This window comes from Colletotrichum chrysophilum (assembly GCF_026319265.1).
Source record: "Colletotrichum chrysophilum strain AFK26 chromosome Unknown scaffold_10, whole genome shotgun sequence".
In the NCBI taxonomy this organism is placed as follows: domain Eukaryota; kingdom Fungi; phylum Ascomycota; class Sordariomycetes; order Glomerellales; family Glomerellaceae; genus Colletotrichum; species Colletotrichum chrysophilum.
The window spans coordinates 470,744-489,761 of NW_026517297.1; the positions used below are offsets into that span (position 1 = coordinate 470,744).

Here is a 19,018-nt window from a genome sequence, read left to right on the forward strand (position 1 = left end):
CGGTGCGGTGTGTCGGGTGGTCGAGATATCGAGGGAGGTGCTGGCAATGTATTGCAGCGGTGTCGAAGGGGCGGGCGAGGCGAGGGTGACGGCTTTCTCTCGTCTCGTTCTGTCTCTCATTGATGTCTCTGCCGTGTCGCCTTCCTAATCCAATGGTTTTGTGTTGTGTTTGGCGGCGAGCGGCAGCAGTTGCAGTTCGAGGGGGTTGTGGGTGTGCGTCGGTCTTTCTCTCCTCGCTCTCACTCTCTCTCGTGCCCTGGGGCCTTCGCTTTTGCGTTTCGCTCCTTGGATGGCAAGAGATGTAGTAGGAAAACAGTGTGAGAACTCACCTCTCGATTTGATGATTGAGAGTAGAATCAATCAATTGACGACGGCTCGAGAAACGCAGCAAACAGGAAAAGAAAAACACTAGCCGTTGGGCGGACGGTGGGAGGATGGGATGGTCGCGACAGGATTGAAAGACCAGGAGCAGGAGAGACGGGAGAGAGAAAAGAGAGGAATGGGTTGGGAGGTGCCTCTAATGTGGAGAGGAGAGATGGGAAAGGGTAAGGGTGGGTAGAATATGGGCAGGGGTGGCAGGGGTGGCAGCGATGGTGCAGGAGCGGGTGCAGGTGGGCAGGTAGGTAGGGAAGGGAAGGGAAGCGCACCTAGGTGCGAGTTGCAAGTGGGAAAGCAGGCGCGCAAGCAACAGTGGGCGACTTGGGTAGGTGGACTGAATGCCCGACTGGCAGCTGCAAAGTACCTACCCCGGCAGCATGTACTGCGAGTAAAGTAACTAAGGTAGCAGCCCGCAGCAAGAAGCATCAATTCGCCAGCAGCAACCTCCTACTTTACCTCCCTAGGTAGGTAGCTTAGGTAGGTTGGTAACAGAGGTAGTAGGAGCAGCAGCTAGAAGTCGGCGAGGAACACTGGGACGACGAGGGGGTGGGCAGTCGTCTCCGGGGCGGACAATGCGGTTCGAGACGAGGTACAAAGAGCACGTATACAGTGCGCGCATCAAGCGAGGGGCACGGAGGCGACGAGTGACAGGCGATGATGGGTGGCGGGCAGGGCCGCGGGCAGCCAGACAGTGGGCAGAGAAATCCAGAGTGGGTGCATATACGTACGGATACGCAGTAGGTATTCGTAATGTGCCGTTCACTGTAAGGTTGGAGAGGCAAAATGGATGGCCGGTGATTTGGCGAAGGGGCCAATCCTTGGGATAACTGGAAAGTGGTGCCAGCACTTCTTCCAGGAGGAAGTGAAGTGCCCTGGTGAAAGCAGCCGGCAGCACAAGGAAGGCTAGGGGCTTTTGGGGGCCATCGCCGGGCATCCTCGACGCTTCAGAGGTTCGGTGGGGGCGGTGTCATCCACTGTCGCCGGCGTCTCCTAGTGACCAGTGCGCCGCACCACGGGCTCGCAGTCGGTGTCAGGACTGATGGAGGTGGGAGTGAGGGACTCAGAGGGAGCCCGGCAGAGGGGCCTGAGATGAGGTCTGAGGTGTGAGGTCGCCGCCGTCCGTCTGAGGTGACAGGCAGGTTGAAAGAAAAAGGGGGTAAGAATTAGTCGGGTGCACGGTGTGGAGGCTTGCTACGAAATATCCACAGCTGCCAGGAACGTACTCCATTGAGATGCGTCGTGCAGGGGCCAGCAGGGGGCATTCCAGAAGCCAAGGTCGAGAGCTGCGGTACGTATCCACCGGTACCTGCCTCCAAGTGCATTTAGCCCTGTTCTTGACCTGGGCCCCCCCTGTCGGCTGTGTGTGTCTCTTTTTTTCTTTCGCAGAAGTTGGTGGCCAAACATTTGCCAGACCACTTATTACAGTGTCACCTTGTTCATCATCGCGGCGACAATGATAAGCCGAGGCAAGCATGTACAATATGTACACATAAAATGTCCTTGAGAATTCAACTGACAGATTGATAGGTCGAAGGTCTTTGAAGGCTTACTCCCGACGTTGTCAGAAACCGAGTATGGACTTGCTGAGAAAGAAAACTACGAGCTCCGAACCCTCATACCCGACATGACCAAAAGGTTCCATCCATTCCCTCAGAGACAGACCACCGGCGGGTCCACCAGCCAGCCCTTTGCAACGTTGAAATCACCGCAGCGAGCGGCAAGCCAATAGCCACAGCCTGTGGGGAGTCGCGCCGTGCCATGCCTTGTCCCATTGCCCGCAGGTTGGAACTCGCAGCAACGCCAACCACGCATGCGCAACTCTACTATGCAGTCCCTGAAGTACCTGAAGAGAGATGGAAAATACAACCCGACACCAAGGAAACAGGGACTCCTGTGTCTGCAGCCGCGTCTGGTTGGCTTAACTGGCCCGAAGCCTCCTTGCTCGTCGCCCTGACTAATGTAAGAAAAACTCCTCGCGCTACGGGCGACCACAGACCATTGGGACCAGGCTCGGAGATGGGATTTTCTTTGGCGGGCGAGGCAAACAGGGCGGGCCCTGTGCATCTCTTGCCTGAGCCAGGTGGTAATCCGTCACTATTGCCTCTGCTCTGTCGCTCTCTATTAATCTCCCTGGCGGGATATGCTCATTCCCTTGCCTTCCGAACGCGCGAGAAGCACGAGCCGCTGCCAATACGAACCAGTCAATATGTGTTAATCCACCTCTTCATTGCTTCTGGACCACGTCGGAACGCAATTCCAAGAGACATGCTGTCGCCTCTTTGCCTCGGATGGTTGTACTTGCGCGAGACATCGCATCATGGGCAACCTGCTCCAAGACCAACACCTGACCCCTTGCCTCAATTGAAGAAAGGTGCCTTGCCTTGGGTGCTTCCCACCAAGAGTCAAGCAAGCAGTCAATCGGTCGGGGCAGCTGGAATGGGACACCACCGCACGCAACCCTCCAGCCCTTCCACCAGCCATCTAACTGAAGGCATGGAGGATCACCCTCCTTCCTTCTTCTGTGACTACCTGCAGCACCTCTGCTTCTGCCAGTGCCAGACCAGACGAAGCAGAGATCCACCTGCAGGGAACGCCAGGGAGATCGATGGCAGATGGAACATTGGAAAACTGCAATTGGAACATAACCTCCTTCCATCAGGGCTTCCATTGCGATTCTTGAAACACCTTCATCCGCGGCCTCCTTGCTGCTGCTCTTGACGGCAATGATTCCAGCATCGCGACGGTGCGTGGTATGCCCTGCTCGAGGCTTATCACCGGACTTGCACAAAGCACAACCAACCATATAACAATTCAGCAGGCTGCAGCGCATCAAGACGTCGCCAATCTCATCAATACCGTGTGCCTACTTAGGAAAACGCATCGCAAGGCGGTCTAGCCGCCGTCAAGCAAATAATAGAAGCAAACAACTTATTCAACCCCAACCCCAAAGCTCTCGGCCACAGCTTGATTCGCCAATACTCTGCACGTCTCCAAGCTAGGAAATCGAGCACAGCCAGGTCCCGCTTGCCTACCTCACTGTACGGTACTCAAAGCAACCATTGGGCACTGGCGGACGGAGACACAAAGGAACAGCATCCTAACCAAGCTCTTGCAAGTTGCATCTCCAATAGGGGTCGATCGGGATCATGTATGTCTGAGCTTGGCACCTGTCGCCTTGCATTTCCTTTCTTCTTTCAAGGCGCGAACCAACTACAGACAAGCCGGCCAGCCAGCCGCCGTCCGGCCCATCGCCCATCCCTCTTTTAGGGCCAAAATACCACAGACGCGGCGAACCCATCACCATTCCTGATCAAGCCGCATGTCTCTGCTACTGTCGACTACTGCGCGGTACCTTCAAGATCCATACTCTTCTGCCCTTGCGGCGAGGCCAGTTCAGGGCCAGAAACCCCCCCCCCCCCATCGTCATTCCCATCACCATCTCCGACTCCACCGCCATATGGCCAAATGTCAGTGATCCCACGCTTCTACCTGGTCCTCTCCGCCTAAGCATCTCCCTGCATCCACTTACGATGCTGGGCTGCCCAGTTCCCAACGGACGGCCGCCGTGCTTCGTACACGGTGCAGCTGACCAGACTCCCGCCTTGACGCGCCATCGTCTCCGGGTACAAGGTACGACGACATCACTTGCCTTCTCGCAGTTTAATAAACACCAGCCCAGATCCCGAGATGAGATTGACGATGGCACACGGCACATGGAATCCTGGATATTCTGCCGATTTCCATCTCCTGCCTGCTGATCTTCCCTTTTCCGTACAATTACTGCGTCTAGGCGTCGGACTCCTCCATCACTGAGGTTGAGCTTGTTACGACACTCTGTGACTACTTCCGAGTTCAAAGCCTCAGCCTCCCACTCAATAGTCTTGGGTTTTCATCGTCTTAGATTCTTCCGTGTTAGCCATCTCGCGGCGCATGATCTGCATTCCCAAGAAGCAAACGCAGATTGCATCGATGACTACTTTACAAGCGCGTCCAATCGGGAGCAGTGGCGCTTCACTGGCTCAGCTTTGGCTCCAACCAAATCTCTGGGGTTGTGCTGGCTGGCCTGGCTAAAACATGAAGCTGTCTCTGTTCAGAGAGGTCGTGCCGCAGGCTGGCGAGCGGTTTCCACGCTGCAGCTTTGCTTTTTTCTTTAGGGAAACCATCTGGAAGCTGAACGTTTTCTGCCAAGCTTTGGTATGCGGCCAACCGTCACATTCCACAATCCCGTTCTCTCGACGGGAGCCTGCCCAACCTCCGAGCCACGCCAAAATGTTTGCTTTTATGAAGTTCGTCGTCTGTTTGCTTCTATCCTCAGCCGCCAGCGGCTACTGCATCCTGCCGCCGAGGTGATCCATCATCCCTCTGGGCCTTGCGCTTCGAGTCTTGCTGCTGCAGGTCTTAATTCGGGTCATAGCTGAATCGCACTGTCCAAGTTCCCTCCAGACTCGTGTGAACAACCACCTAGATGCCTCCAGCACATCAAGTTCGTTGCTATCATGCAGGTGCCTAAATCAGGATTCAGCCTTTGACAACAAGATAACAGTGGCATTTGAGTTGCTCGCGACTTGGACATGGTGTCGATTCCATCGTCCTGGAACAAGTATGGCTTACAAGAGCTTGAGCTCGCTCAAACATGCAACCGCCCTTTGTATCACTTTGATATGAACCAGAGGGAAGGCTATCGCACCAAAAAAGCCACAGACCTGAGCCCCTCGGCAACAGACCAAGTCGATGCTTTCAAAGAGAGACATCGTTCATCCTGACTCGAAGAGGGATAGTTGATTGGTCGCCAGAACGCCTCTTTAGCCTGGATCGTGGGAATGGCAGCAGCTGGGCAATCATCGCAGCCAGCCAATAATTACGCCACAAGACTAGCTAACCACCGCCTTAGCCGCATGCTAGGACGTCTTTGTACAGTCGACTACCAAATTGGTTCAAGATGGAAAATGTACAAGATGGGCGCTCCGATCCTCTGGGACACACCGGTCTCAAGTGTCACGAATGCACAACCGGTCATCTTGCAACAAACATGCATACAAACTTCCAGAAACGGCCGACAGTCTGCGGCTTCTCCGGGCAGTGGTTCCTGGCTACCTCTGGTGATTTCAGTTGTCACGGTCGCGGACCATCTGAGAAGACACGGTGCACATATCGCCACTGCGACACATGTCTTGCACGTCAAAGAGGCGCGTTGACATCTTGAAGAAAGATTTCTTAATACGCCGCCAGTCAATCAGAATCTCAAGATGGGATTTTGGGGCGGTCAGACCCCACCATTTTAGCTGCCTTGAAACACCAAGCCATACAGAGCGTTAGCCGGTGCAAGTTAACCATGCAAGGGCAAGAATCACTAGCACGATCCCCTGTCTGCAACTGCAGTTCACACAGCCCAGAAGCCGTTGCGAATCTCATCTACACCACGGACACAGTCTGATGTTCTGCCAAAGAAAGGGGCACAGCACCCCCTTGGAGTGCTGATCGGACAATGATCTCGGGGTGCCGCGTTCGGTTCCTAGTCTGCGTTTTCCCAACCTGTTTGGTGTCGTCGATCAACACCAAATTTTGGACGAAATCCTGGGGGGAACAATGGGGCGCCATCGAGAATGCGCCCCTAAGATCCTACACCGATGAGACTGCTGCAACTTGCTCCTTCTCGTCGTCCACGGCAAAAAGACGGGTGGGTTTGAAATGTAATGCAATGGGTTGCCCTTGTTTCAATCCATCACTTGTCGCAATCCGGATCCCCTGCCTGTCGCCGTCCGCTGTCTCAGAGCTGCGAATCACACCGGGATGCCAGGTCTAGTCTTTCAAGGCCTTGTATTCGTACTTATTAGAGTGCAAGGCGACGCAAAGCATCTCTTTCAACTAAGGTTGGCAGCCGTTAAACCAAGGCTACAATTAAGAGCGCCTCCCAAAACAGTGCTCTCAACAGCGTCAAAAGAAGAAGTTTGGCCAGCAACGGACACATTTCAGATCCGAAATAAGGTAATTTCGCGCTGTCACTAGATCTTTGCGGGCAGGCGGACGGAGACTACTACCAGCAACTATTCCCGCGTCGGTACAGGGAGGCCACATGGCATAGCGAGCTCCTTTTCGCGATGCGACGCGGACCTGGCAGATGGAGAATTCTGCGCGCTCTCTCTTGCATATTGCGCAGGCACAAGCGAGAACTAAGATACCTTTTACAGAACAGCGCAGGATTTGGGATCCGGCTCTAGCAGATGCTGCGCTGCAGGTACGTTGCACCGTATCTTGACTAGGTTTGAGAACTCTTACGATCATCTGCTGTTATTCCCAAGGTCTCACATTGCGTCTATCAAATCGGCATTCCATATGGAAATCCAAATTGATCGGCCAGTTCGGATGATGGGTGCCTTGGTCCTGCAGTTGGAAGCACTGGAGGTCGGAGAAGTCCAAAGAGGAGATGTTCTAGAAGACCCATAGAAGCATTCTACCCCTGAGCCTGTCTCTTGTGTAACGACGGTTTGGCACATCACACACACGATTTGTCTTTAGTAATGGGAAAATCCATGATACGCCATCCATTTGCCCTCACTTTTGCGGGTATTCATGCCCGCCGTGGATGTTCGAGTTTTGTTTCGGACGGCTAGAACACCATGGACCCGAGGAGCTGAGGAACGACGTGCCGCCCTCAGCCACGACCGCCATCCAGACCAGTCGCTGGGTCTGGCTTGTTTCAGGGCAATCTGTTCTGCGCAGGTTTGCCATGTACAAGCATTTATGGCTGGAGAAACGCACTGAACCAAGCGGCCGCTGATGTATCTTACAAACACTAGCTTGCAGCCTCAACCAGCCACTGAGAGCCTTTGAGTCTTTGAGCCGTGGCAACGCACGGCTGCTTCCCCTGAAGATCGCACTGTCAGCATGGTGGGAATTCTGCCCCGGATCCACGCCGGAAAGGCTCTGTCCGCAAGGACAACGGGGACGGAAGCAAGGACAACGGGGACGGAGACAAGGACATGTCCTTCCGCGGCAATAGCTGAATAGTTATCGATGTTGCGGGTCCGGGGCGGGAGCCGGCCCGGCCAGCATGAGCACCAATGCCGGATGTTGTCTCCATAATTGTGCGGCCGAGGCCCGCGAAAAACAAGCTTGTTTAGCGCCGTCTTGACCGCCTCTGCGTCCGCGTCTCGACCAGACTTGGCATTGCCCTCTACCGACTGCATCATCTTTCTGTCGTTTGACGTCAGGTTTTGCTTCATCTGGGCACACTCAATCCAATTGAGCAATCCACACCAATATGTCTTCCATTCCCATGAACCGCTTGGGCGGTCGCGGTAAGCATCCCCGCCCGTTTCGCGTTTCTCCTACCCCTGAAGCTATGGCTTGAACCGCGACCGCCACAGGGAACGCGGGAAACAATCACCCGCCGATGCTTCCTGCGTATCGTACGAGTAGTTCCCCCGTGCTGACAAGACCGATCGTTCAACAGCGTTTCACCACGCCGACAACGACGATGACGATGTGGAGCGCGAGTACGACCGCCTCCGCGACCTCGCCCGTGAGGAAGCCAACAAGCGTAACCAGTGTTTTGAGCGCGTCCGTTAACCCCCACGCCCCTCGACGATCACCCCAACGTCGTGTCTGACTATTTCTGCAACACACAGTCTCAGCAGGCCTACCAGTCTGGCGATGGCGCCGCCGCCAAAGAGCTCTCGAACGAGGGCAAGCGCCACGCCCAGAAGATGGAGGACTACAACCGCCAGGCGTCCGAGTACATCTTCCGCGAGAACAACGCCGCCGGCCGCGTGACGGGCAGCTGCATCGACTTGCACGGCCAGTTCGTCGAGGAGGCGGAGCGCATGCTTGAACAGCGCATCCGCGCCGACCGCGACCGGGGGCAGGAGCACCTGCACGCCATCGTCGGCAAGGGCAACCACTCGACGGGACATGTGCAGAAGCTCAAGCCGCGCATCGAGGCGCTGTGCCGGGAGCTCGGGCTGAAGTACTCGACGGAGGAGAATGCGGGTAGAATCTACATCAACCTCCAGGGCAATGACGCGACGATGCCGCCGCCTCCACAGGTTGGTGGTGGTCAGCAGCACCACGGAGGCGGGCAGCAGCAGCACCACGGTGGTGGCCAACAGCAGCACGGAGGCAAACCCCACGGAGGCAAGCCCCACGGCGGCCAGCAACAGCATCACGGCGGCCAACAGCAACAGGACCAGGAAGACGACATCGTCGTCAAAATCCTCAAGAAGCTGGAGAAGGCTTGCTGTGTGGTCATGTAAAGTGCTTACTCTGTCTCGGGTTGTTCCGCGTGTTCTTGTCTGCTTTGGCCTTGGCGACTGCTGCTGCCGCTACTTGGATGACGGGCCCATGTGTTGGATGTGTAAATGGTAATGTTTTGTATCTGATGATATGATACCCTAACGAGAACGTCACTGGACCACGTCGAAAGGGGCCTCGGATATGGGCCAGCGAGTGTGCCCCTTTGCGCCTTTGTATATGTCCTTCATCTTGCGTATATATAAAAATGATTGTTTTCTTCGTCCCTTCTCTTTGCCCGTGGTCCATGTGCTTGGTGGAAAATGGAAGCTTGGTGATTGGTGCTCCTTCTGCTGGAGAGGCAGGAAGGCCTGCACTCACCTTTAAGAGGGCCGCTTCTGCGGCGAGTTGTCGGGGCATCTTGCCTCAGAGTGTGCGCGCACTCCGTCCGACCTTCATGGTCAAGCGGTTCATCTTGAACAAAAAAAAAAAGAGAACTCCACGAGTTCGAGTTAGCCATATTGGCGTAGGACTCTCACGAGTCTGAGCTTTTTTTGTCTCTTTTTTCCTTTCCCATTCCTATGTTTCTATTCCTCTATATGAGAATAGAAAGAAAACCTCTTTCTTTTCCTTAGCTCCCTTTTTTTTTCGTTTATGGGGTGTGAGATGGCTAACGGCGAGCTTTAGTTCATATCGCGCAGATCCAAACACGTTCATGTGTACGTACGTATTGAGCAGTGATGATTCATCTTCTAGCAGGTCCTCGGCGTGAATTTTCGCACGCTTAGAGGGGATTACGTGTTATAAAATACAGCCTTTGCCTCATCCCGAATGTAATCGAGAGTTGAGCATGACGTTGTATATTGGAAGGTGTGCATACGTATTGTTCTTCTGAAATGCTGATGGACAAGATCGCACGCATGCTTCATCTCACGTACAAATCGATCAGAACATACATTACTTGACAATTTGTTTTTCTTTTTTTTTTTTTTTTGGCAGAGGAAGAAAGGTGCTGGCTAAACAGAACGTGACATCATCTCAAGGTAGAAGAAGACGGGCGATAGAAATAAAAAGAAACAGAAAAAACACCAGGCAAAGAAACTCGGGTCCGATGTATTCAATCCTACGAAAAACCAACGGTTTTTACAGACGGTATAAGTGGCCAAAGGGTAACTCCCTACGCCATTGTGGTCGATAGGGGCACGTATACCCTACACATGCTGAAATATTAATTGGGAATGAAGTCTTGGAGCACGAGTCTTATTTAACGGATCTCAGATACGTCGCTGTTCTATGCTCTCATTGCGCCGACTTATGGGGCATTCTCCCATACATCCCCACCGCCCTCTGCCTCGGTCATCTCCTTCCACCTTTGCGCAAACTCCCTCAAACCGCCCTCGCCCGCCATACTGGCGTCAACAACCTCCTTGGGCAGCTTATGCGCCGAGTACTGTGGCGTACTGAAGTTGAAGGCCGCGGGGTTATCCTTCTCCACGATCCTCAGCTCAGGGACGACCTCGTCCGCGTCCTCGTCGTCTGTCGTCTCTTCCTCCGCCGCGCTACCCTCGCTCCAGTCGCCCCTATTCCCGGACATTGGAATCCTCACCTCGAAAGCCTCCTCATTCACCACGGACCCCAATATCGGCCTCGGTACCTTGAACTCGAGCAGCTCACCCCACGTGAAAAGCAGGCTGTCCGTCCGCGGCGCCCACGGGTTGATGTCGATCAGCCGCACCTTGCCTAGCTCATCGTACGAATCGCTGTCGCCCGGCACGTACACGTCAAACACAAAGGAGCCGTCTGGGAACGTGAAACGCAGCCGGTCCTCGAAGAAGTCCTCAATCTTGGACACCAGGGCGGAGCGCAGGCCGTCGAGGAAGGGGTAGTGGTTCCAGTCGCGCTGGCAGAGGCCGATGAGCGCGCGGTGCTTGACGAAACAGCGGAACTCCAGGGCCGGGTTCGGCGCGAAGAAGGGGCGGAGGACGAGGACGGGCTGGAAAGGGCGGTTCGTGGAGGAGGCGACGGTGTCGTCGAAGGCGTGCTCGAGGTCGTGGCTCACGAAGCTCGAGCTCTTGAGCAGGAGGTAGATGTCGTTGGGCGTGGTGCACTTGAGCGTGTTCTGGTGCGGCGAGATCCAGGCCGCGTCCTTGGGGGCGGACCAGTTCAGCTTGGGAGCCACGGAGCCGCCGAGCTCCTTGATGCGGTCCTTGATCTCCTGGTGAATCTCCGGAAAGCGCTCGTTTGGCGGGCGCGAGTCTGCCTCTGGCTCCGAGTCGGAGTCGGAGTCCTCGTAGAGATGCTGATTTCTCCGAGGGGCGCCGGATGTGTTTGATGAAGGCGCCCATTCTTCCTCTTCCTCATTTGAGTCTGGCTGGGCGGCGTCATCGTCCGCGAGAATGATGCCGTCGTCACGGATGTACTGTACGAAGTCTGGGGAGAGCTTGATGATGCGGGAGCGAATTGAGACGGTGCGATATTTGGGAAACCAGGCGTCGTAGGCACAGTTGAGGATGTGTTCCTTGGTGACTGGGGGAAAGATGAGCTCTTCGGCTTCCTGGGTTGCGTTGGTAATCGCGTCCAGGGTCGGTTGCCCCTCTGTGAGACCTTCGAGGGACGGCATTCTCAATAACTTTGTGTTTTTGCAAAGATTGGAATTCGTTTATGAAGTTTCCGGAGATTTTGGGACTGTTTTATGTGAAAACCACCAGTCAGATCTACCTCTAGTTAGAAAACAGCATTGAAGGTGCTCGGATTTTCACTTACATCGATGAGTCTTAATCGTTTAGTGAGTCTTCCTGTCGCCCAAAGCAGAAAGTACCCCACCATCCCACCGTCACATCTTTTTTTCTGCCGCCACGGCCCCGCCGCCTCTGTCATCCCCATTCACCGCCTTCGGGGACGGCAGCTCCCAACTGAACTTTCGTACCGCCAAGGGCCAGAGGTTGTAGTGACGTCTCTCCTCTCAGCCCCCAGCTCCAACAGCGCGTAATCCGTACAGAGAGACGCCCAACCTTGATTTTCTCCGACACCATCGATCGACATATACATCTAGCGAAGCGTGCAGTTATTCCCACGATACCCATATTATCACAACCAGATATTCGCCGCCTTTAGTCTCGCTACACCATACACACACGCCATGTCTGACAACGTCGGCCTCTCCACGCCTCGCGGCAGCGGCACTTCTGGCTACGTCCAGCGCAACCTCGCGCACATGCGCCCGCGCGACTACGGCGCGCCGTACCCTCCGAAAGACGCCGATTCGCTCCGTCACAAGCAACGGCAGCCCGATAAGGAGATTCTCGAGCACGATCGCAAGCGCGAGGTCGAGGTTAAGGTCCTAGACCTCCGAGATACCCTCGAGGACGAAGGGTAAGCTTATCTTTTCCCTCTCTTTAATTTGCGCAGATGTAGCTAACCACTTTGTGTCACTGCAGCCTTGAGGAAGAAGAAATTGAGACCCGATGCGACGAGCTGCGCCAGAAGCTCCTTGCCGATCTCGAGAAGCAGAAGAACTCACGCGGCGGCGGTCCGGTACGGAAGCACTTCAAAAGTCACCAAGTACACGAGATGGCGGACGCCAAAATCAAGGAGAGCGAGAGGCTTAGGAGCGCGCTGAGGATAAGCAAGGACTACGAGGAGGGAAGCCATTGGAGGAGGCAGGAGGAGAGACTGAGGAACGCCGTCGACAGGGACACCAAGAAGGAAGAGGCTGATTAAGTGTCGGTGCTCTCTCACTAGGTCTGTCAAGTCCGACGCGGCGCGTGGGTTCGGGTCATGGGTCAATATGGGATGGCGTTTTTGGCGTTTGGAATATCAGCGGAGATGAGACGTGCAAACCGAGATCACCTTAACCTCGTTTGGCTTGAAGCGTCTTGACAGAGAAATTTGGCTGTGGGACGGTTGCATATCGAATTATTGATACATGTGCGGAGATGGGCCCGTCTTTTAGTAATACAGATGCATCGCCGTCGTTTATGCCATTCTATTTCTTCCCCGCCGGCGGCACCCACGCCTGTGGCTGCCACGCCTCCCCGGGACCCTTGGCTTGCTCCCATGGATCGTGTCCGTATTTCTTCTTCGCTGCGCTGGTCTTCGGCGTTGATTGCGTTGGGATCGACTCGGTCGACTCGGTCGTCGTCGCGTTTACCGATTCCAGTTCCGGCGCAATTGTTTGACGTTGTGCCGTATTCAAGGCCGGTAACGGTTGGCCTGTTGCCTGCCCTGGGGCGTCCATTACCCTGGGCTTTGCCTCCCACCGCGCGTCTGCCTGCGCCGCCAGCAGCTTCATCCTCTCCTGCCTAACGACCTCGCTCGACTGTTCTTCGAGCGAAGGCGGGTGCTCACGTGTGTGTCTTAGCCATTGGTGCCATAACGGGGACACCTTCACATCGGACAGGTATGTCGATCGGGGGTAGTGGACGATGCGGCGGAAGCGGCCGGGTCCGTCGCCTCGTTGTTCGCGGAACTCCCAGTACGTGTAGCCCTGCAGGTCACGGCCTGGAACCGAGCGTGTTAGTATGGAAGGTTTCCAAGGAAGCGGTGCCTCTTATAGAAGAACCATGGTTGAGGTGAGGGGACGGACCGATGAGGAAGCGCTTGCGCCATGGTAGTCTGAGCGACTTCCACTTATACCAGGCCTCCAGTATTGGCGAGATCCGTGTTGAAGACATTTGGGCGTTTTTCTGTGAGGTTGGGGGAGACGAAATCAGAAAGTTCGTCGCTCAGGATCCCATGGCTTCAATATCTCGAAGTTGCTGGGCGTTTGGGAAAAGTAATGAGGTCAAGCTCAAATAATTTGCACCGCCACAGGGAAGTTCGGTCGAGGCTCTATTGGCTGAACCATGATTGGGCCGCCATATCCTCAGCCACGTATTTTTTGTGTTTCTGCAACGAGCCAACAGCAGTTGCCCAATGCGCTTCAGAGTTACATTGACCCCACCAGCCACCACCGCACACGTCACTCCGCAAGGCCGCGGCGGGCACGTCGGACCCCAGGCGCTGTCACCTTTATCCAGGTTCCCGCCTGGCTGAAGAGATGCATAAACAATTAAATCTTCCCCACCAACAAGGCACAAGTGCGGTCTTCGTCGGGCCTTTCAGTGTTTCCCAATCATTCTTCCCCTGCCACCCGACATATTGATTGTTCACCTCTCCCCGCAAGTCATTTCGATCGCCCTTTCGTCGGCCCTCCTCTTCCTCTCCTCAATCCCTTTAATCCCGAAGACTGCATCGAGCTGCGTCTATAAAACACCCTGAGACAAACTCGCGCCCGCGCGCGGAGCAGAGGATTCCAGCATCTTGTACCAGCTCCGTCATCCCCGGAGCCCCGCCGACGTCAGCGCCTAACCGCCGCGTCACTGAAACGCACCTACGAACCCGAGTGCGAAGCGCTTAAAGCATTAAACAACGAATCGACCCTGTCTACCAACATCCCGTCCTCACGACCTGCGAATATAACGAAACAGTATGGCTTCAGTAACGTCATTAGACAAGGATTTGCGCAAGTTGCGCTTAGAGAGGTACACGCCCGCCGCGGCGAAGGAGGTCAGCTCTTGGATTGAGAGCGTTCTCGGCGAGAGACTACCCAGCGGAGACTTGCTCGAGAGCCTCAAGGATGGCGTGGCGTTGTGCAAGTAGGTCAAAATGATGCTTTTTCCAGCGGTGCACCCAACTGACATGTGACTCTCAGACTCATCAACCTTGCGGTGCCTCCGCCCGGGGTCAAATTCAAGAAGTCCGCGATGCCCTTCGTCCAGATGGAGAACATCTCACACTTCCTCCGCGCTTGCAAGCAACCGCCTCTGAACCTCCAAGAGCACGATGTATTCCTTACAGTCGACTTGTACGAACAAAAAGACCCGGCCCAAGTACTGCAATGCCTCGGAGCATTCAGCCGAGCTGCCCACACCGCGAACCCAGCCAGATTCCCGACGCCGATTGGCGGCAAGACCCGAGGTGTGATGAGCCCTCAGGGTACCGGACGTGGAACCCCTTCGCCTACCCGATCTCGCGGACTGTCCAATGCCTCCGGATTCGGCTCCCCTCGACCCAATCTGACAAGCTCAAAGACCGGTGACTCGGGATCCGGTCGATGGAGCCCGACGAAGCCGACATCTCCGACTACCAGCTGGAGCAAGAAGGAGCATGAGGGCGCCACATCTCCGGCCTGGAATATTGCTCAGTACGGCTACATGGGAGGCGCTAGTCAGGGCAACCTCGGAATCTCGTTTGGAAGCCGGAGACAGATCACTAGTGCTGGTCCCAACGTACCCAGCCTGGCAGAGAGGGAGAAGAAGCGTAAGGAGAAGGAGGCCGAGGAGGAACACCAACGCCAGCAAATGGAAGACCTCAGGCGCCAGAAGCTGGAAGACGAGGAACGACAGGCACGCGAGCAAGAGGAGAGGGAGATCCAACGCCTCGTGGAAGAAAAGCAACGACGAGCGGACGAGGAGAGAAGACAATGGGAGGAGGAGGAGCGCATGTGGAAGCTCACGGAAGAAAAGCGACGCAAGGAAGAAGAGGAGGCCGAGCAACGTCTGGTCGAAGAGCGCACCCGCACTAGAAGCCGCAGTGATGCTAGACTCCGAGGGCAATTCCTGAGCCAGTACCAGGCCGAGCAGAAGGTTCAGCCGCAAAAGACTGGCGCAGATAGAATCGCCGAGCTGGAGGCTGAGCTTGAGAAGGCCAGAGAACGTGAGAGGCAGTACGAGCTTGAGCGTCAGGGGCGAACAGGCAGGACGTTGGCTGTCACCAACGATCCCAAGGCGCGGCTGAGGTCTAGGAGCCGGCCGTCCGACGGAACACCTAGCCGACAAGATTCCTGGTCTAAGAACGAGCGTGAGGTTCTTCAGACATCATGGACGCAGCATCAGGAATCCCTACAGGATGACGAGCCTCCGGCCCCACCTCCGAGATCGCCCAGACCCCTGCCTGACCCCAGAGCCGTGGCATCCCCGCCGCCGCAGAAGGTCGGGGCCCACACCACCGGCGGCCGACCTCTTCCGGACCCCGCCGCCTACAAGGCCGCGCAGCAACCTCCGCCAAGCCGAACTGACAGGTTCCTCGCTAACAACGCGGCACCCGTTCAGCCCCCTGCGAGGCAGACCTACTCCCGCGAGTTGAGCGCCACCGCTGAGCAGGACGCTGAGGACCGCAGACGCGCACAGAGCCAGACTAACACTAAGGCTGGCGGCTGGGCATCTAAGTCACTCCTTGAGCGCGAGATGGAGATGGAGCGCCAGCGTCAGCGTGAGTGGGAGGAGGCACAGCAGGAGACTGCCAAGGCCGTGCCGACCGGCAATGGCGTTGACGGCATTGGTGGTGGCATCGGTGGCCGCTGGGACGTGAGCCAGTGGGCTGGATACACCGGCGGCGATAACCAGAACAAGGGTAGCCAGGGAATTGGAGCTGGAAGAAGACAGATTGTCGGACCGAGACAGATTGCTGGACCTAGGCCCCTGCCTAACGTGCCGCGATAGTCCTACAGTAGACCTAAAGATTGACCTTGTTTGTTTAGAGCGCAATGGGCAGGCTTAGTTTGCGAAGATCCCCCGTGTCGTCTGCTCCGTCTAGATTGTAGATGACTGAGCACTTTGAAATAGGTAGATATCACTTATTAATGAGCGAAAATCAGACCGATTGCTGAGATATATCTGTTGCCTTGTGATAACCCTGTCATCCTCTTACAGTATATCTTAATCTGTTTCAAGGCACATCAAGTTGGAAACGACGAGGGATTATTAGGATATTCTAGGTATTCTGTCCGTCTTTGTATATCGAGACTCCCTGCAATGGCTCTGAGGAAAGTGCTGGCTTTAACGATGCTCGTGCTAATAACACAAAAGAGAGTGAACTCTTTCACTTCAGCTCCTGATTTCATCTGACTGGACTCTCATCACAGCCTTCCAGTAAACCACTTTCTTATCAGAAACGGTAGTCTTTTTGGGTGGGGCTCAAATACTAACTCCTCCAGAAGGAAGACCTCGCCGTGGCACCTTCCCTCAACTCACCAGCTTTCAGGGGCAGGAGCACCTTCACTCATCCCAACCATTCGCTCCTTCTCTTAAAAGATTTTATCTTCTACTGCCGTCATTCACTAGCTCCTCGCTTAGCCCAGGCTGCTAGACCTTATCCCTCCGAAGATAAAAGCGCCTCTCACCTGCTGCTCACTCTTCAAACCCTTTTCACCACAACCACTCTACCTTTCACAAACACCTTATCCATTCACACAAGATTCATCAATACCTTCACTCACAAACATCAATACCTTCCCATTCAATCACTTCCACTCACAACACAACAATGCGGATCCAGATGAACCCTGTCATCGCCGCCATCATTCTGGCCTTCGACAGCACTGGTGGTGTTCACGCCGCCCCCTACAATCTGTCGGCTCAGGACGGTGCTGTTTGTAACGGCATCAATCTTGCCAACCACACTCGATGCGAGCCCTTCCTCTCAGCTAACGGCACCACTGTCCCCATCATCATCAACGACGCTCTTGGCTCCAAGCCTCCCATCACCTCAGACACTGCCAAGCACACCATCTACGTCAACCAGGAGAACAGCACCACCCATTGCTTGATTGACGGGGCCCAGAAGCCCCTGGCTGGCAACCCCTGGGACCTCCCCAAGCTTGCAGATGCCAACGATTGCATGGTCATCCACGACTGGGCTGGATCCAAGCCTGGCTACTTCGCCATCCCTAAGACTGTCCTTGACGCCAGCCACAACGTCTTCCTCGCCAAGTCTGGCACTTGTGCTATTGGTCTCTACCCTAAGACCTACAACAACAGCGACATGTCTGTTGGCAGTGTCGATCTGGCCAAGGTCATCAACCTTGCCATTAAGTATGAGTTCGATGGCGCTGGACATGTCGAGGCTATCGATTACGCTCAGTGCGACGTCACCAACGACGAGCACAACAAGAAGGACTACATCCTTTGGTACCTCTCCCCACCTGAGAAGAAATGGTAACGGCCGTATGGATAGATGGCTTCACAAAGGATACGACTTTCATGGCTTGGGACTGCGCTTGGCTTTCAGGGAGGACTTCGTTTTATCACAGGACTTGGTTTTTTAGAAGGGCATGGTTTTGACATGAAGGAGGGAAATCGTTCTGGAGTTTGGGCATAGATAGACTGGCACATCACTCGCACGTCTTTAGCAACACCAGAGCTGGTAGATGAACATCGCGACGAAATTACACAAGCTTCACCACGCATATTGCTTGGCTTTAACCGCTAAAATCATGATCATTTCTGCTTCTGAAGTTTACTGCCACCAGCAGTTACTTTTTCTTTTTGCCTTCGTAAATGTGTGCCCTCCCCTCACCTTCATCCGGGGTCACACAAGAGAGGCAGGGGCGACTTCCCTTTGACGAAAATTTCCTCCTTCCCAAAGATGCGTTGCTGAACGCCCTTCTTCAGACGAGATAAGCGAGGGACAAAAATTCACCTTCACCAGAAGCCCTCTTTTCCCAATGGGAACCTTTTCCCTGCCTCTTTTCCCACACAACAGGCCAAACTTCACAAAAGGCTTTCCCCTTTCTTCCATCAGACAAACACAAGAAGCTGAAAACCCGTCCTTATCACCGCCCTTTTCCCTCATCAATACCTGAAAGATGGCTGCCATGTCCCGCCTCCTGGGCGCCATCACTGTGATGGCCTTCACCGTCATCTCCAGCACTGCCACTCCCTTCACGGGCAAGCCCGTCGACCCCAACTGCGGCGTCATCTGCAGCAACCTCGAGCGGCCCTACGACGGAGCAGTCTGCTACGAGACCAAGCGCGAGGACGGAACCTGCCAGCCTGTCTGGGTCACCGCCGCCATGCTTTCCACCCGCGGCGACGGCTTGAAAGATGTCGACCACAAGGCCCCCGGCGCCCACTACCACAACACCGTTCCCGTCGCCGGCAACCTCCCCATCATCAACGACCGCGAGGACGCCGGAACCGAGAATTCCCTCGCCAAGCGCCTCCAGTTCGACCTCGCGCCGAAGCCTCAGCGCGTCTGCGAGTACGTCGGCCCGACCTGCATGGACCCCAGCCGCGGCAAGGGCGCCAACCCCGGCGATTGCGAGGACCTCATCCGCTTCTGGTACAACAACCACGGAAAGTGGACCATCCAGAAGAGAGACCTCGAGGGCCGCCACTACCTGGAGCTCGCCCAGAGCGGCAGCTGCCTCTACGCCGTCGGCCACCCCCACCTCTCGGTTCAGGCGAACGATACGGTCGTGGGCAACTCCGACATCTGGGCCACCCTAGCCCAGGGCTTCAACGAGTGCGGCAACAATGGCAAGATGGAGGTCCAGGGCATGCTCGACTGCGATGAATGGAGCCTCTTCTTCTGGATCGGCAGCAAGGACAAGTTCGAGTGCTGCAAGGGCGAGCATCCCCCCAATGCGTGA

The 19,018-nt window shown here is 55.4% G+C and overlaps 7 protein-coding genes across 7 annotated transcripts; 5 read left to right on the plus strand and 2 right to left on the minus strand.

Moving 5' to 3' along the window:
• Positions 1-7,639: 7,639 nt before the first annotated feature.
• COL26b_002169 (uncharacterized protein) lies at positions 7,640-8,630 on the plus strand (the record flags this gene model as incomplete). Its single annotated transcript, XM_053175098.1, has 3 exons — positions 7,640-7,676; positions 7,832-7,938; positions 8,007-8,630. 3 exons carry the CDS (start codon positions 7,640-7,642, stop codon positions 8,628-8,630), a joined length of 768 nt encoding a protein of 255 aa, XP_053041042.1.
• A 1,289-nt stretch (positions 8,631-9,919) lies between these two features.
• On the minus strand, positions 9,920-11,227 carry COL26b_002170 (uncharacterized protein; the record flags this gene model as incomplete). The annotated part of the gene is made up of 1 exon (XM_053175099.1): positions 9,920-11,227. The coding sequence occupies one exon, from the start codon at positions 11,225-11,227 to the stop codon at positions 9,920-9,922; it is 1,308 nt and encodes a 435-aa protein (XP_053041043.1).
• A 519-nt stretch (positions 11,228-11,746) lies between these two features.
• On the plus strand, positions 11,747-12,327 carry CWC21 (RNA-splicing factor; the record flags this gene model as incomplete). Its single annotated transcript, XM_053175100.1, has 2 exons — positions 11,747-11,979; positions 12,045-12,327. 2 exons carry the CDS (start codon positions 11,747-11,749, stop codon positions 12,325-12,327), a joined length of 516 nt encoding a protein of 171 aa, XP_053041044.1.
• Positions 12,328-12,592: 265 nt separating this feature from the next.
• Positions 12,593-13,280, minus strand: COL26b_002172 (uncharacterized protein; the record flags this gene model as incomplete). Its single annotated transcript, XM_053175101.1, has 2 exons — positions 12,593-13,107; positions 13,193-13,280. The coding sequence occupies 2 exons, from the start codon at positions 13,278-13,280 to the stop codon at positions 12,593-12,595; spliced, it is 603 nt and encodes a 200-aa protein (XP_053041045.1).
• Positions 13,281-14,076: 796 nt separating this feature from the next.
• COL26b_002173 (uncharacterized protein) lies at positions 14,077-16,088 on the plus strand (the record flags this gene model as incomplete). Its single annotated transcript, XM_053175102.1, has 2 exons — positions 14,077-14,243; positions 14,300-16,088. The coding sequence occupies 2 exons, from the start codon at positions 14,077-14,079 to the stop codon at positions 16,086-16,088; spliced, it is 1,956 nt and encodes a 651-aa protein (XP_053041046.1).
• An 823-nt stretch (positions 16,089-16,911) lies between these two features.
• Positions 16,912-17,586, plus strand: COL26b_002174 (uncharacterized protein; the record flags this gene model as incomplete). Its single annotated transcript, XM_053175103.1, has 1 exon — positions 16,912-17,586. The coding sequence occupies one exon, from the start codon at positions 16,912-16,914 to the stop codon at positions 17,584-17,586; it is 675 nt and encodes a 224-aa protein (XP_053041047.1).
• Positions 17,587-18,232: 646 nt separating this feature from the next.
• COL26b_002175 (uncharacterized protein) lies at positions 18,233-19,018 on the plus strand (the record flags this gene model as incomplete). Its single annotated transcript, XM_053175104.1, has 1 exon — positions 18,233-19,018. One exon carries the CDS (start codon positions 18,233-18,235, stop codon positions 19,016-19,018), a length of 786 nt encoding a protein of 261 aa, XP_053041048.1.